The following is a 17,901-nucleotide window of genomic DNA, read 5'->3' as shown; positions in this document are numbered from 1 at the left end:
CGGACGGACGGACAGGGGCGAAAACATACTCTCTCGCCATGCCTTTCGGCCTGGCGGAGACAACAAAAAAGCTATCAAAATATGCGATCTAGCGCAAGGCCTATCCGCGCACGTTTTAAGCTGTGGCGGACCCGGGATGGAGTTATGAAAATTTTCTACTGTACCATTCATCCTAAGATATCATAACATCATAGAAAAGGTAAGAAAACCTTAGTCCAAAATTCTCCTTTAATACAAGACATGGAAATAAAATAAATCAAATCAAATCAAATTCATACAGTGGATCATAGTACAGCCATTAGACTGTGCTTTAATTGGTACAGTGCATACTGCATACCATATGCATATAGTATATGTGTCACAGGTAGATTGGCATTCCAGGTAGATTGGAAGTGGAGCGCTTGTTTTTAGGCTCGGGGCGGGGCTGCGATGCGAGGACGACGAGAACACAACATGAATATACATACTTACTGGCCTCAGTGGCGCACTTCGAAAATCATTGGACTCCCCATCCACTACCACTGGGAGTCTGGGTTTGACTCCCGCTCGGGACATTACTTTTTCAAACAACCGCAGACTATTTTTTTTCGCCGATAAAGTATAGTTTTGGACCATGACGGAGGCGCGCTGGCTCAGGAGACCTTGAGGCCAAGGAGTCGCGCCCGAGCGCCTCCAGGCGCGAGTGCCCGCGACGACCGGCCGATGGTCTCCTAGTCGACTAAGCGCCGTCCGAGTTATGTACCGATAGGCACAGAATAGTAAATGATGTTGTGGGGACTGCGTTTTCCCCGCTATGGTTTGCCCCAACTGCCACTCACTGCACTAACATAGCCCGCCAGCCCCGCCTCCTCAGTCTCGCCCCCTTGTTCGCGGGTGTGCGCGCGCGCCGTGCATGTGCGCGTATGCGTGTGTGCGTGCTCGTTTGTGTGCGTGTGCATGCGTGCGTGTGTGGTGTGGGACTCATGTGTGGCTTGCATTGCCCTCTGGCGTTGGTTCTACAGAATTGCCTGGGGGGCGGACGGGCGGTGAAAACAAGCGCTTATTTTCCATTCTACCTGGAATGCCAATCTACCTGTAACATGTGTCACAGGTAGATTGGCATTCCAGGTAGATTGGAAGTGGAGCGCTTGTTTTTAGGCTCGGGGCGGGGCTGCGATGCGAGGACGACGAGAACACAACATGAATGTACATACTTACTGGCCTCAGTGGCGCACTTCGAAAATCATTGGACTCCCCATCCACTACCACTGGGAGTCTGGGTTTGACTCCCGCTCGGGACATTACTTTTTCAAACAACCGCGGACTATTTTTTTTCGCCGATAAAGTATAGTTTTGGACCATGACGGAGGCGCGCCGGCTCAGGAGACCTTGAGGCCAAGGAGTCGCGCCCGAGCGCCTCCAGGCGCGAGTGCCCGCGACGACCGGCCGATGGTCTCCTAGTCGACTAAGCGCCGTCCGAGTTATGTACCGATAGGCACAGAATAGTAAATGATGTTGTGGGGACTGTGTTTTCCCCGCTATGGTTTGCCCCAACTGCCACTCACTGCACTAACATAGCCCGCTAACATAGCCCGCCAGCCCCGCCTCCTCAGTCTCGCCCCCTTGTTCGCGGGTGTGCGCGCGCGCGTGCATGTGCGCGTATGCGTGTGTGCGTGCTCGTTTGTGTGCGTGTGCATGCGTGCGTGTGTGGTGTGGGACTCATGTGTGGCTTGCATTGCCCTCTGGCGTTGGTTCTACAGAATTGCCTGGGGGGCGGACGGGCGGTGAAAACAAGCGCTTATTTTCCATTCTACCTGGAATGCCAATCTACCTGTAACATGTGTCACAGGTAGATTGGCATTCCAGGTAGATTGGAAGTGGAGCGCTTGTTTTTAGGCTCGGGGCGGGGCTGCGATGCGAGGACGACGAGAACACAACATGAATATACATACTTACTGGCCTCAGTGGCGCACTTCGAAAATCATTGGACTCCCCATCCACTACCACTGGGAGTCTGGGTTTGACTCCCGCTCGGGACATTACTTTTTCAAACAACCGCGGACTATTTTTTTTCGCCGATAAAGTATAGTTTTGGACCATGACGGAGGCGCGCCGGCTCAGGAGACCTTGAGGCCAAGGAGTCGCGCCCGAGCGCCTCCAGGCGCGAGTGCCCGCGACGACCGGCCGATGGTCTCCTAGTCGACTAAGCGCCGTCCGAGTTATGTACCGATAGGCACAGAATAGTAAATGATGTTGTGGGGACTGCGTTTTCCCCGCTATGGTTTGCCCCAACTGCCACTCACTGCACTAACATAGCCCGCCAGCCCCGCCTCCTCAGTCTCGCCCCCTTGTTCGCGGGTGTGCGCGCGCGCGCGTGCATGTGCGCGTATGCGTGTGTGCGTGCTCGTTTGTGTGCGTGTGCATGCGTGCGTGTGTGGTGTGGGACTCATGTGTGGCTTGCATTGCCCTCTGGCGTTGGTTCTACAGAATTGCCTGGGGGGCGGACGGGCGGTGAAAACAAGCGCTTATTTTCCATTCTACCTGGAATGCCAATCTACCTGTAACATATGCACGGCTACTTGCCAGAACATAGTTTGTGGTTTGCCTGTGGCCTTCGCTTCTCTTACCAAGGTTTGCATGCGTAAACAAATGAACAGAGGAGGGGAGTATCTGCGGAGAGAGAAAGAAACATGACATTATGCATTGACACACACACAGTCTAGGGCCCCAGATAAAGGAACGGTTACAAGTCAGAGATACCACCTTATAGAGGAAGTGATGACTTCCGGCTGCAGCGTAATAGCACCAGGCTGCATGTGTTACTGCCTCTCTGATTCTTTCCTCGACACTCCTCTTTTGACACACTACGCCTAAACAGAGGACACTCAACTGAACAGCCACTGTAGTCCGCCCGGGGACTGGTTATCATAATACCCATCATAATGTCAACCCAAAGTGGGATTGCAGCCACAAGTGACAATCTACTAGAGCCACCTGATCAGGTATGTACCAGAATGTCCCTTATTTGACAATGCTCAATTGTGCTGATGTTGATGTGTGCAGTTTAGAGCTGTTTTTGTTTGCCACTCATCCAAAGTTGGCTTGAAACACTGGCGGCCTGGCCGGTAATGTGGTAAATATTCTTGGTTTTAAAGTATCATAAGTTAGTCAGTGTAAGCCGGTAGGTCTAAGGTAACAGCAGCTATGATGGAAGTGAGGGATGCTTTGCAACAGCTATCTTTAGGCTGTCGTGACCATGTTTCATCCATTAGTCACTTGCCACATGGAACATGTTCCTCACAGAGGGTGTTTTTACATTTTAACCAAGTTTCAACTTAAAGTTTTATTGTCACATCACAAGTTTACAGGTGTAACTATAGAACACATAATCATAAGAAATGGAAAATGTCAAATAACAAAAAAGAAAAGAGTGTCCTATTTTTCATGTGGGAAGGTTGAGTGGGTGATTTGCCTGATACCCTTTCAGTCAATTTCCTCATCAGCCAAAATGAGGAAGTCCCTTAATAACAAGCTCCATCACTCTGAGAGTCTCCCTGTTATTTGCTTGGTTGATGCACTTTGAAACCCCCAGTTTCTCAAGCTCTGTAGCAACAGCTGTAATCTATACACTGTGGTGAGACTGAGAATGCTGTCAAGGACCTTTCACAGCACACTGTTTAAATCCTGAATGTATACAAAAACCTGTCAGTCTGTCAGTATATACCATATCAGACAGTTGACAGTGTGCACCGTTGTTGTTGGTGAGATTAAACGTTCTATAAGGTGATCTTTAATGATTGTTATTTTAAAAGAAAATTGGTGGTGAAACCGGGATAGCTTGGATTGACTGTTTTAGTTCTGTTGTTACTACATTGTTTCCTGGATTGTGTCACTGTGATAACAAGGCATGTTATAACTCTTTGTTGCAGATGCAAGGCTCCACACCGGCCAGACAGAAACACGTAAAAAATAATTTAACTTACAGCAGTCATACACATTCAAGTGTGATTCAGATATATTAAGTATTTTTTGGTACAGTACAGTTTAATGTCTGAAATGTCATATTTCATATGAGCTTTCAGTAACATGCCCACATAACGATAACTTTCAATAACACACCTGTTTTGCTCTCAGGGTTCGCCCGGTCATGTGCGTAGACTTGGGATGACAAGAAGAAGAGACAGGAAGGTAAGGCCTCACTCTCAAACGAGTAGTTCACCCAAAAAATGACTTATTTTCTATCAATTACACACCCCATGAAGCCTTGAATTCATGGAGATTAGAAAAATAAAACAAAAATCTCCATGAATTCCCCGGCTTCATGGGGTAGTGTAATTGATAGAAAATAAGTCATTTTTTGGGTGAACTACCCCTTTAAGGCCAGTCCACACCAATGCAACTCCTTGCAACTGCCGTTTGGATATAATTGCAAGTAGTTGCAAGAAGTTGCAGTTGCAAAGAGTTGCAAGGAGTTGCATTGGTGTGGACTGGCCATTACATGCTGTTCAAACTAACTGAACTATCGGCCATTATTTAACCACCTAATCTCTATTCTTTGTTGTCCCTCAGGGCTCTATACTAGTGGCCTGTCTGTTTTCCCTCTACATTAAATATCATCGCTGAATAGCAAATTTGCTGAATAGCCGATCTACAAGCAGTGAGCTTGTAGATCTGCTATTTTCTGCAAAAGTTTTCCCGACAATATGGATTCTGGGGTTTAACTGGTTAACTTTCCTGACAACATCACAGTATCGGCAATTATGCAGCTGATGTGTCCCAATTTTTGCTACAGTTCTTTACAGAAGGCTATAATGTGTGTTTTTAACCTTTTTGTTTATATTTTGTATCTTTATTTCATTATAATCCAGTATTAGCTCTTTTATTATCTTGTTTAGATTGCATTGATGTTGTTAGCGCAGTCTTGCGGAACATGCCACACTAACTTGTCTGCTTGTACCTGTATGAGTGAGTGACAAATAAACCCTCTTGGTCCTTGATTCTCTTCAGGATTTGAAGGATGACGAAAACCCAGAGGAGAAAGCCAGAAGACATAAGGAACAGGAGGTATTTTAACCCATTTAGACCTGTTTAACCTATATGTCTTTATACCTTTCAACCCGGGACAGCATCTGTGTCATTTTAGATGGCGCTATATAGCAACATTATTATTATTATTATTTTATTTATAAAAAAATAAAAAAAAGGTTCTCAGAAAACAGTTTTTAGAATTGACCTCAGGTCCAAATGTGTGTGTTCACTGACAAATTGTCATTCCTGTAAATCACTGGGCGTGACTTTAGACTCTGCGTGTCATCTTCTCAATCTGTCTATTTCAGCTGAAACCCTTGTATAAGGAACTGTTGTACACCATCATGCATAAATTGGGGAAACCAGCATCCGCTAAGGTTTTCACAGACGACGAGCTTCGCAAATACATCAGGGAGGTAAAGGCTAGACTGACACACTGAGCTGACCACACATTTCTATCTCACACATGACCCTGCTCCTGCTGTGCACTTGGCTGGGTATGGTTGAAGTTGAGCTGGGCGATATGGATCAAACAAAATATCACAGTATATTTTTTACCTTATACCTCGATATTGATATTTCAACAATAATATCGTATTGTGACGATAATATTGATTGTATTTATGTTTTCAAAAACTTTCAAAAATAGCAGATCTACAAGCTCACAAAGTGTCGAGATACAACGTGCTTGTAGATCAGCAATTCTTTTTGCAAATTTTGGTACAATTTTTGTACAATTTTGAATGGATAAAATAGGGCTACAGTTATCAAAAACCAGGAAAAGACAACACTTGTATGCCATTCAACGACATTACGATATCCATCCCAGACACTAGTCGCATACTGTATCACGATATCAATGTAATATCAATATATTGCCCAGCCCTCAGAAGAAGTTACTCAAATGACTGACAGAGATCGTTGCCAGCTGTTGTTAGACTCTCTGTTCTCTCTCTCTGCCAGGCATTCAGTTTGACAGAGTCAGAACACGGCACTCTAATGGAGAAAGTACAGAACACAGAGGTGAGAACAATCATCTAATCACCTTTCTTTTAAGAGTTTATTTTGTGCTATTCATTGAACAGAGTTAGTGATTATGTTATTTAGACGCCAATGACACCCACGCATGGTTTTACACTTGCTGTTGTATTTGAATACTGGTTTGACTGCCCTGCACAGCCCCCTGTATACTGTCTGATGGCCACGGTGAAGGAAGCCAAAGGTATCCTGGGAAAAGACATCAGTGGTAGGTTCCTTTCCATTCAGTCTCTCGGTCTCCTGCAAGCCAGATCTTTTCCTACAAATGATTGCAATTTAACTTGATTGATTTGTTTGTTGACAAGAATACAGCCCAAATAGGTAACCTCTTCTTTGCTTGAGATTACTATATCGTCAACTCTGACCTTGAAATCCTTTGCATTGCTAAGGGTATGATTGGACACAAAAATAATGGATTCTGCTTTACCAAGGTGTAATTGACAGTTTGTTATAGGAAAGCCAAGTGCGGAGTTCAGAACTGAGGGTTTCCTCAACTTGCATTTTGTCCTCGCCCGATACCAGGAGTTCTGAGTCATCAACGAACAATAACAAATTGCAGTTACAGGCTGCTTTCATGTCGTTAGTGTGTAGGAGGAACAGTAACTCTGAGGAATCTGGTGGGGATGTTGTCATGGCCAGTGGCCTTGGTTGGCTGAAGGGCGTTGAGTTTCTTTTTAGCACATCTTCAGTTTTTACCGATTTAAGTGTACTCATAGTGTGCTTGGATATGATCTATACCACAGAGAACTGAATATGCAAGTTTGTTAAGTTAATTACCATTGCCTAACCCTGTTGGTTAACAAACTTCCCTCACATTCAGTTCTCTACGGTATAGAACATTTTTTTCACTACCATTGCCACCTACCATTACAAATTTACCATTATTAATTAACTTAATGGTGGCAATGGTAGTGAAAAAACTGTTATGATACAGTTTTCCACCAGTTTGTCAGCAAACTGTTGAAACAGTTTGCCACCAGTTTGTCAGCAAACTGTTGAAACAGTTTGCCACCAGTTTGTCAGTAATGAGCGAGCCACCTAATGCTGAGGTTTGTAGTTTTAGTTTGTAGTTTGTTGTTGAAGCCTAATTGTTAGTGCTTCACTATAGAGTAGTGTTTCATTGATCTGTATTTGATTGTGTTGTGACAATAAACTGAGATTTATCATCAGAGGTTTAGCTTTGGGATAAATTACCTTTATCCATAGATTCAGTGGAGTTGCTGCCTATGTCTGAGAGTACATTCAAGTTAATGTTGGATCTCACATAGATGAGGAAGCCATATTTAAAGGGACCACCTTGTTGAGAGCATGAGCTGACAGTGATTGGAGTGTAGAAAAGCGTGGCTGATTTGGTTGCAATCAGCAGAGCTGTGATTGGTGTGGAAAAGTGTGACGCAGGTGCGTATGTCTCCTGTGTCCTGCATAAACTAACTCTAATTCTAATTCTTCATGTTTGATATTCCCATCAAGTACAATGATTCAAATATGTGGCCTGCTTCATGGTTTGATTATTGATAGTTGTATGTAGGATGAATTTATATGATGTATGAGCTGCAGTCATTAACAGTAATCTTTATCTTTATTTATAGAGTTGAGGAGTAGTCCATTGACCTGGCTTGCTTTGGATTATCAAACAAAGCAGAGGTTTCCTCTCAGGTTTGACGTTTCCAACAGACCTTCTGGTGCATTTCCACAGGTTTCAGTGACCCGTACTGTCTGCTAACCATCATGGAGGACGAGAAGGAGAGTCGCACAAGGCGCTCCAGAGCCAAACCCCGTAAAGCTATCGTGAAGGACGTGGTTTCAGATGATAAAATCTTCCATACGGAAGTAAAGAAACAGACTCTAAAGCCTATTTGGAACCAGACCTTCATTATGTGAGTCTGTTGCTTGTTTTATACTCCGAAAATAGCAATACCCAATTGGGTATTGCTGCAATCTACCATTGGGTATCTTTGGCACACAACACTGTTGTATTAACAATTGGGTCTGTGTGTGTGTGTGTGTGTGTGTGTGTGTGTGTGTGTGTGTGTGTGTGTGTGTGTGTGTGTGTGTGTGTGTGTGTGTGTGTGTGTGTGTGTGTGTGTGTGTGTGTGTGTGTGTGTGTGTGTGTGTGTGTGTGTGTGTGTGTGTGTGTGTGTGTGTGTGTGTGTTTCATCTCTGACCACAGAGAATTTGAGGACAGTGCAGGTGCCAGCTTCCATCTAGAGATGTGGTAAGATAATCACACAACTCGTCCTTGTCTGAACTATCTACTACCACATCTTCCCCCACTTTAATATTCATATCAATTGTGGACATTTTAGGGATAAGGATGAAGAGGTGTCTCTTGCACAGAAACTGGAGGAGTTCAACTTTCATAATATAAAGAGGTACTGTGCTCTCTGATCTCTTATACACTCCAGCAAGGAGAAGTACTGCATGTGACCTAGCAGGACATATGGACATTAAAGAAACTCTTACTGTGTTTCTTACCCGTTTTAGATTGATGAAGGATGCCAGAAAGGAGAAGGGCGAGGATGACTTCTTGGGGAATGTTGTCTTAAAGCTACAGGTACAGTAGAACATTTCCCGTTTTTAGCTCTGCTTGTTTTTCTCCACCCTTCTCAACTCTGAATAATCTCTTTCATGTCATTTGTTTATCAGATCTGGTTCATCTAGTATTTGTTTGTTTAACCCATTAAAACTGGGAAACCATCTGTGTCATTTTAGATTTAATAGCTAGATATATATAGCACATTGGCTCTCATACTTTGGCTATTCAAAAATAGCAGATATACAAGCTCATAGCGCGTCACTTCGTGCCGCGCTATGAGCTTGTAGATCTGCTATTTTTGAAAATTTGTGAAAATTTGTGCAAATCTTTTGAATATATATATTTTTAAAGCAAACATTTTTAACTCAAATCTTTGCTTCTGGGGGTCCCTGGCACAAAACATTTGATTTGGAGATGGGGGTCCTCGGTCAAATACATATCATTTTGGGGGTCCTTGGCATGAAAAAGTTTGAGCACCACTGATATAGCAACATCAGATTTTCAGAAAACATTTAGAAGACATTTGTAGAATCGGCCTCAGCTCAGATCTTAAAGGGTTTGTCACTTCACTGTCATTTGGGTTGCTGTACAGTACCAGATTAGTGGGAGTTAATACCAAGTCAAACAATGTCAGTATGTGTAATACAAATAATTACTTATACAAAGCACTATTTGACCTCCTGCTTTGGCGTTCCGAATCTGTCAACCTTCAGGATCTGCACTGTACAGAAGATAACTGGTATGACCTGGAGCCAAAGACAGAGACGTACCCTGACAGGGGCAAGTGCCATCTGAATCTCAAGTTCATCCACAAAGAAGTGAGTTTTAATCCAGTCATTTAACCTGTAACCGTCACCTGGTTTTCATGAGGAGAGTCGATGATGATGAGTTGACAATATATCAATAATGCTTTTACAGAGCAGATCAGAGTATTTTAGATGTAGTGATGGTCAATGCAATGAATTGATGATTGCTGATATATAATGATATTGAATTGCCAGATAGAAATATAGTGATGTATAGACAAGTCGTTACAGCTTTGATAAATTGATTTCACATACATCGAAGCACAAGGTGTTTTTGATGGCAAGACCATAGCACTGGTGGTGTGACATGTCATAACATCAATTAGGACTCACGGTATTCTTGACATTGGTGCCAACTTTTTACTAAAGCATAGTGTTGTTTGATTTTTGAACTGGAACTTTGCCACTGGATTTCAATCATTTCAGTACGGTATGAAGATTTACTTGTCTTCATACTTGAAACTTGCCTAAAATAGGCAATCCAACACACTAAATATTATTGTACAGGAATTCTTTGTCAATATACATTATTGTTCAATATAACATTATTGTTCAAGTTCAGGTTTCAAAGAAATGGACATTAGAGTTGAATATTTATTGATTATTTGCATGCAATTTCTTAAAATATAAAACCACATTGAGGATGTATATACAGTATAAAATACAGGTTTATAAGGGATATGTCTTTTATGTCTTGTGTGACTGACAGAGAGATACAACACTGAGTGCTGGCAGATGTGCCTATGTCAACTACTGTGGAATTCTACAGCAGTTTGTTCAGGCTTACATAGCTACACAACAGGTAAGGGATTGATCTAGTCCTCGTTCTTTATGTGGCACTCATGTAGACACAGTTTTCACATTAAACCTTATTTGATAATAAGATGAACAGTGCATACAACACCCTTCTCTCTCTCTCTCTCTCTCTCTCTCTCTCTCTCTCTCTCTCTCTCTCTCTCTCTCTCTCTCTCTCTCTCTCTCTCTCTCTTCCTCAGGGTTCTGATCCATGGAAGGGGGAGTTGTGCGCTGAGGCACAGGTCCTGTTGGAGCTCTATGCCACTCAGAATGACCTCTCACCTTTCCTGCAGGACTTGGCGTAAGCATCATCTTATATTAAAATTGGCTTAAGGGAGGACGCGGGCAGGCGGACCACGTCGTCGCGCTCGTGTCTCTATGACTCAGGCACTTTCAACGCCAGGTTGAAAGTGCCTAGTCTGTCTGTCGGTTTTATAAATGAATGAACCAATGAAAAGAATGAACAAGAGCTTGTGACTAATGAATCACTACATTGGATGCGGTGGATCACAGGTTCTTTGTTTCCAACGGTATTGGACATACAAGATTTACGACCAACAGCCACGATAAGGGTCTATATCTATAAATAAACAGGTGACACTGTGTGTTATTTTGGTGGTTAGAAAAAAAACTATTCTCCGTAGTGAGCTGTTATCCATCTGTACTCTCTCAGAGTTAAGGTTGATCCTTGATATTAGTCTCACTCAGTGCCCTTTGTTGGTGTGTGTAACCCTGACAGGAAGTGGGTTGCCTACAGTAAGCTGTACCAGACGTTAGAGGTGGACTCCTCTGTGCTTTTCCAGCAGATCACCAGCATAGAGTACCACTGGCGCCAGCAAGAGCTGCCTTACCAGCAGGTAATCATCACATTCATTCATTCATTCATTCATTCATTCATTCATTCATTCATTCATTACCACATGAGCCCTATAGTGCGTTGGTACTCAAACTTGGGGGGGTTCCAGGGGGTCCCCATGCAGCCAAATGTGTTAATATAGCGTCACAATAATTGTAACCACTTTAACCTTTTACACTTTGGCTATTAAAAAATAGCAGATATACATAGCTCATAGCAGCTATGAGCTTGTAGATCTGCTATTTTTGAAAAATCGTGAAAATGTTTGCAAACCTTTGTATATATATATATTTTTAAAGCAAACATTTGTAACTCAAATCTTTGCTTCTGTGGGTCCCTGGAACAAAATATTTGAGATGGGGGTCCGCGACCAAATACATATCATTTTGGGGGGTCCGCGACATGAAAACGTTTGAGAACCACTGCTAAAGGTGCACTGGTTCTCAACGTCGGGTCGAAAAATGGACCCTTAAGGGTCTATAACTCTGACAGTATACAATAGGTTATCTCTGGGACACCGGTCTAAACTGTAAAATCCTCGGTGTTAATTTAACTCTGGGAGTGTACAAATGGAACTGAAACTGAAAACATGAAACTTTGTCCGTCTCTGCTGTGTGCTTAGAAAAAGGAACTTGGGGACTCTTTACATGACTTCCTGCAGTACGGATTACATCTGGTGTCCAAATACAGAGACGTCTTCCCTCAGAGCGCTACTCTTAAACTACAGATATTGCTCAGGTAATGTGTCATTGTTTTTTTTATGTCACCTCTACGTGAATCTATTCTAGGTCTATAGTATCAACCCATAATGGTCAGTAACAAAATGGTCAAATGCACTTTTTTTCAGAATTCTGATGCAGATCTGTAAGACCCAGGCCTTTCAGAAACTGAACCCGGCCCAATTTGAACTCCAGAATGAGGTCACTGATGCTGTGCAGGTTAGTATACTCACCCTATGATCATTTATTATGGGCATTTGATGGAATTTTCTGTTTGGTTTTTGAACCCTAGCATCCCTATTCTGGGGGCGAACATTCAGCGAAAATAGCAGATCTGCAAGCTCTCAGTCTACTGTAGTATAGAGCCCTGGGGGACCCCGGTCAACTAAGTATATAGGGTTTAAGTGGTCAAGTTGCACAGTGAATCTTCTATTGCTAGGGGCCAAGATTTTTCCATTTCTTCCTCAGGAAGGGACACAGGAGTGGTTCACCATCCAGAAGGGTTTGCATCAGCCCATGACTAAGGTAAATGGTCTGGAGGTGCTTCTCGCTTGGTTTTCCTTGGTTTATTTCTGTGTCAAACCTTATTTTTACCTTAGTCTGTGTCATATCCATGTCAATATGCAGGACCTGTCAGAGACTATCAAAGCCCTCCTCAAGTTGACCGAGGAGGTGCAACAAGACATCAAACACAGCAAGGATGTGTGGAATAAAATATTTGTCAGGTACTGTAGGTTGGAGAGAAGTCACATAGGAGACTGGTATTCACTATAGCATAATGTTGTTTTCATGCTCATGCATATGGTGACGTACTGTATGTCTTGTCTTCACAGTACTGTTCAAATGGACCTGTTCACTATCGTCTATCAGAAACTGGAGTCTTTAGTAAGTGCCGAAAGCTAATTAATCATCTTGGTTCACATCTTGCCATCATGTTTTTCTACTTATGTTGATTCTCCCGCTCTCCCCTCCTTCTCTATTCTCTCCCTCTGCAGTTAGCTGAGGAGGTCAGGGACACTTTGTCCTTGCTGGAGGGACAGATGGACCAGGGTCTAGCCAACAGTCTGTTCCCCCTTTACCAGCTTCTGCAGGCCATACACAAAGACAAGGCCTTCTTACAGAAGAGGTTAGACACCTTGAAGTCACCCATTCATGTTCACAGCATATTCTAACAACATTTGGGACAACACAAGATCTAAAACATAAAATAAAATAAAATGCGATTAAATATTTAGATGCTGAAATAAATATGTCTAACTCTTGCAAATGATTTACAAACACTTGGTTCACGTTACAACAGCGCCACAATGGAGACGTTATGTGGGCAGAAATTCTATTTTTGATTGTTTCAGGAATAAGTTAATGGAGCTAACAAACTTTCATGAAGGGTTCAGAGACGCTCTTCCTTATTGGCTGAACAAGGCCTTCAGCACGACCAAGGACAGGGTGGAAAAAGCTGTACTGGTAGACCAGGTAAGGTGCACTCTTTGTGATGTATTCAGCATATAGTTTGTTTAAAACAGTGGTTTGGTATGCATTTGGCCATGGACCCCATCCATTTGGTTTCAAACTATCAATAATTTAGCTGGGAACCCCCTGGGACCACCTCAAGGACCCCTGGGAGACCCCACTTCGAGAACCCCTGCCCTGGTTTAAAAGTGCCACTTTGCCACATTTTTTTAAGAATCCTATTGATCTGTTGTGAGAAAGACATGAAAATCAGACACAAAACTGTCCATTGCATGTGATGTCAAAGGCCTCTAGGAAAAGCCCTGCCAGCCTCGGTGAAATGCACTCTGCTTTCCGCCAGATTATGCGTTTTGCATTGGCTGGCAGGTACAGTACCTCCTGAGTAATTGTTTTCTCCCTATTAACTTCTAACCCCATCCATAATCCTAATTCCAATGTTTCAATATTCATGTTCAACGCAGCTGCAACCGCTGCAGACTGGGGCAGTGCCCGTCAAACACAGCTCATCAGCAGTAGACCTGGTGACGTGCATGCAGCCCATCTGCAAGATGTGGGAGCAGCTCTCCTGGCCTGACCCAGAAGAAGCCTTCATGCTAATGGTCAAGATAACTGAGGTAGTGTAGGCTACTGTACTGCATATCACCCACTGTAATGGGTATTTTCACTGTGACATTTTTCATGTGTCTGTCTTTTCAGGATGTGTGCAAGATCATGGCAACGTACTGCCATATTCTAAAGGAGAGGGTCAGGACACTGTCTAAGACCTCGGACCCCGGCAGTGCCATCAACATGGTGAGCGGAGGCATGGATAGAGACCTGCCAGCCTGTTCTGTATCCAAACACGTATCCTGTGCTTCCGAAAGCAGTAAACCACCAAATGTCCCCCCTCTGTCTGCAGCTGTGCGTGGTGGTAAATGACCTGGAATATTTGCGGTTGTTCGTGGACCGTCTTGACACCCAGCTGAACTGGGCGGGGCTTCAGGAGCGCACTCGTACAGTGATCGCAGAGAGCCAGTTCCACAACACGCTGCCCTCGCAGCTGGAGCAGGCCCAGTCACTCCTCAGACGAGAGATCCGCTCTGCTCTGAACACCCTGGGGAAACAGGTGGGTGAATAGACATTATACAAACCAAGTGTTATTTTATACTTCGTTGCACAACGATCGCACTTTTGTGACGAAAAGAGAGCTGAGCCAGAAGGCAAAGCTCTCGATATACAGAGCAATCTTCTTTCCTACTCTCACCTATGGTCATGAAGTGTGGGTCTTGACCGAAGAAGAATAAGATCGCGAATACACGCGGACGAAATGAGTTTTCTTAGACGGGTGGCCGGCCTCTCTCTTAGAGATAGGGTGAGAAGTTCAGTCATCCGTGAGAGACTCTAGAGTAGAACTGCTGCTCCTTGACTTGGAAAGGAGCCAGCTTAGGTAGTTCGGGCATCTAGTACGGATGCCTCCCGAGCGTCTCCCTAGGGAGGTCTTCGCTGCACGTCCCACAGGGAAGAGGCCCCCTGGCAGACCAAGGACCAGATGGGGGGATTATATCTCCACACTGGCCTTGGAACGCCTCGGGATCCCCCATGTTACTCTGGAAAGGGAAGACTAGAAATCTCTGTTGGAACTGTTACCCCCGCGACCCGATTCCGGATAAGCGGTTGGAGATGGATGGATGGATGGATGGATGAATGCACACCGATATCATGAAAAAAATTATGACAATAGCCGATATACAACCTCACAAGTCAACAACATCGGCTATTTTCACTATTTTTTGTTTGTTTTACTTTTCGCCTATAATGACATTCCCAAAATAGGGATTGATTATTAATCAATGATTTTATTATCGATTATATTTTATAAACAAATCAAATTAATTAGTTCGATTAACTGTTGCGGCCCTAGTCTTGACCATTCGTCTCTCTCCTCAGCTGAACACAGACATTGAGACTCATATAAGAAGCATGGGCACGAGGCGGAGGCTGCCCTCCAAGTCCACTGAGGATGTAAGGATACTCTTCATCTTTCATTTTCTTACTCCTATGTTTCCCAAACATAGGCCCGGCACACGCCTACCCATGATATCTAGTGACTTTTACATGCTTTTCTACTTCAGGCCGTTGGCCCTCTGATGAAGTACCTGGAGAGAGAGCTGCAGTATATGAATGAAAACCTGGTCCAAGAGAACTTCAACAGGTATGGCACCTCCTTACAACTGATGATTTTTATTCTATAGAATCTCATGTGATATTGGCCCTTTTCTAGTATCCATGTATATTTCTGTATATTGCTTTGTAATTGTATTTTGTTCCCGGGTCAAGTTTGCTGACCCCTCTATGGATGAACTCAGTGGAGACCATCTACCAAATGATGACTCAGCATCCACACCAAGAAGGGCTCATGGTGTTCTGTCAGAGATTGCAGTATACTCTTCAGGTTGGTCCACAACCCTAGCAGTTTATTGAAGACTATAGAGTAAAACACGTACATGTACAGTCAGCAACAGCACACTATGCCCTTGGGAATTACTGAGTCACTATGCTTAAAACCTTTAGTATATGTGTTTGATATATCTCACGCACCCTTCATTTGATTGAATGGTGGTATTGTATTTCAGTGCCTCGAGCAAAGCTTTCACGCAGAGGGAATCGGCCTTCCACTGGAAACCCTCCACACTGAAGACTACAAGGTAAGTATCTACAAGTTGCCCATCTACATTGTCCAATAACCAAAGCAGAACGTTTCAGTGTCTATTTTCTCTCTTGCCCATGCAGCGTCTGAAAGTTCAGTTGACACACAACGGTCTCAGCTGTCAGCAGCTCATAGAGAGATTCCTCGACATGAAAGTATGGGACCAGGTGAGGTCCTTAATTCCATTTGAGAAAAATCAACCCTTCTGTGGATGGATGCGTTTTTGCTCATACTTAACCACCTAAACCAAATGTCTTACTTCATCGTACGATGGTGTCACTCTGTAAAAACACCAGATCTACAAGTTTACGGGGTTATAGATCTTGGTCGCGAAAAGTGGGTTGAAAGTGGTTAATCTTATCTTTCCATCCTCTATGCACGTCTGTGCTGTAGAAAGTGTACAGTGGAGAGAAGTACGGTGCCGTCACACTCCTTACATCCTACAGGAGATCAGACCACAGACTGCGTGTTGAGGTTTTGAACGCAGCCAACCTCCTGCCACTGGACTCCAATGGTGAGAACACACTGAAGCTACGCTACTGCAATAGGTGGACACATACAGTACTGTGTATGTAGACATACAGTACACTGTCTATTTGCCATTGCATCCAACACTTTAATGGTATATTCTCCTGCAGGTTCTAGCGATCCATTCGTGCAATTGTGTTTGGAGCCTCGGCACGTCTTCTTTGAGGTGGAGCCTCGCCGTACCCAGATCAAGAATTGCGACCTCAACCCCCTGTTTGAAGAGTCCTTTGAATTGTATGTTGTTGCCGTCCGTCTGCAGGCCAGATTCGTAACAGTCTTCTCCAATAGTTTTTGTCATCCTCTTCTCAAAGGGGGTGGAAGCGATATGTTTTTGTGAAGAAAGAAGTTAAATCACTACTATAGTGTTTGTTCAGTATGTCAGGCCCTGTGAAAGGGCCTGACATCCTTGTCACACAGTGCTGAGAGGGGCCTGTTGTGACAAGGCCTGACATCCCTGTGACTGATTACCATAGATATAGAGGAAACAAAAAATATCACTTACACCCCTTTAACTTACGTTTTCTTCACCCTCACCTCTGAGTGTCATTGACACTCCCACACCCATTCATTTTGTCGGTTTGACAGGGAACAGGGCCACATTTACATTACTGCGAATGCACAAAGCACGAGCCAACCAATTCCCCATGTGTCTGTCCCCATAACGCATTGTGTTCTCCCTTTCCATTCCTCACTTTAACAGCCTGGTATCACTGGAGCAGTGCCGGGCTCTGGGAGCGTGCCTGGTGGTGACGATTCTGGATCATGACACTCTGAGATCCGATGATTTCGAGGGTGAAGCGTTCCTGGCCCTGAAGGCCGTGCCGGGAGTCGGTGGTGGCGGAGGTGATGAAGCCGATGGACATAGCTCCCAGCCGGACGCCACCCCTGCTCAGATGCGCCTGCCCCTGATGCATCCCAAGCCCAATGGTATGTATATAAAACCTGATGTATACTTGGTGACACAGCCGAATGACCACGTATACATTAACTTTCAACCTGGCGTTCCTGTTTTGGCCATGTCAAATAGCTAAAATAGCCGATCTACCATTCAAAACGGGTCGCAATGTGAAGCATTGTGAGCATTTGGATATTTTTGAAACAGAGCTGAAGTGGTTAATTTGTGTTTTTGACTGGTTTCACAAATAATACTTTATTTTTAACACAGCCAGTGATGTCAAACTTTTTTTTTTTTTGGTATTAAATAATATGACATTTATAAACAATTCATTTTGGAACACACCTGTTTAAGTCATATGGAAATGCATTCATTGTGAATGTCAATTTAAAAAAAGTTTTATGTTTCAATTTTTTTCAGATGACAGCTTGAAGTTGCTGGAGTCCAGGAAAGGAGACAAGGAAGGACAGGCCTTTGTGAAAAAGCGCAGATTGAGAGAGAAACAGTCCATGGAAGGGGTCCAACTATAGTTCAAGACATACATACATACACTCACACACGTCAC

General features: G+C 43.8%; 1 protein-coding gene across 1 annotated transcript; it reads left to right on the top strand.

The window, feature by feature from the left end:
• Positions 1-2,811: 2,811 nt before the first annotated feature.
• Positions 2,812-17,896, top strand: unc13d (unc-13 homolog D (C. elegans)). The gene is made up of 34 exons (XM_080454256.1): positions 2,812-2,981; positions 3,909-3,941; positions 4,114-4,167; positions 4,987-5,043; positions 5,316-5,423; positions 5,971-6,030; positions 6,187-6,253; positions 7,742-7,922; positions 8,216-8,260; positions 8,352-8,417; positions 8,530-8,599; positions 9,295-9,399; positions 10,097-10,189; positions 10,383-10,483; positions 10,922-11,039; positions 11,661-11,776; positions 11,886-11,976; positions 12,226-12,282; positions 12,385-12,482; positions 12,591-12,642; positions 12,753-12,883; positions 13,110-13,230; positions 13,689-13,841; positions 13,924-14,019; positions 14,126-14,332; positions 15,154-15,228; positions 15,339-15,418; positions 15,544-15,658; positions 15,840-15,911; positions 15,997-16,080; positions 16,307-16,427; positions 16,552-16,675; positions 17,142-17,368; positions 17,757-17,896. The coding sequence occupies exons 1-34, from the start codon at positions 2,922-2,924 to the stop codon at positions 17,864-17,866; spliced, it is 3,348 nt and encodes a 1,115-aa protein (XP_080310382.1). The 5' UTR covers positions 2,812-2,921; the 3' UTR covers positions 17,867-17,896.
• The last annotated feature ends 5 nt before the right edge of the window (positions 17,897-17,901 follow it).

The sequence above is a fragment of the Gymnoscopelus braueri genome, assembly GCF_963280865.1.
Source record: "Gymnoscopelus braueri genome assembly, chromosome: 17".
Lineage (NCBI taxonomy): Eukaryota > Metazoa > Chordata > Actinopteri > Myctophiformes > Myctophidae > Gymnoscopelus > Gymnoscopelus braueri.
Note: the sequence above shows the minus strand (reverse complement) of the source record. Positions and strands in the feature narration are given on the sequence as shown.

Bases quoted from the DNA above. Each gene is read 5' to 3' on its own strand.
- unc13d (XM_080454256.1), top strand. From the start codon at position 2,922: ATGTCAACCCAAAGTGGGATTGCAGCCACAAGTGACAATCTACTAGAG. The intron at 6,031-6,186 runs GTGAGAACAATC...TGCCCTGCACAG, and splicing joins AGAAAGTACAGAACACAGAG to CCCCCTGTATACTGTCTGAT. The intron at 14,020-14,125 runs GTGAGCGGAGGC...CTCTGTCTGCAG, and splicing joins CCGGCAGTGCCATCAACATG to CTGTGCGTGGTGGTAAATGA.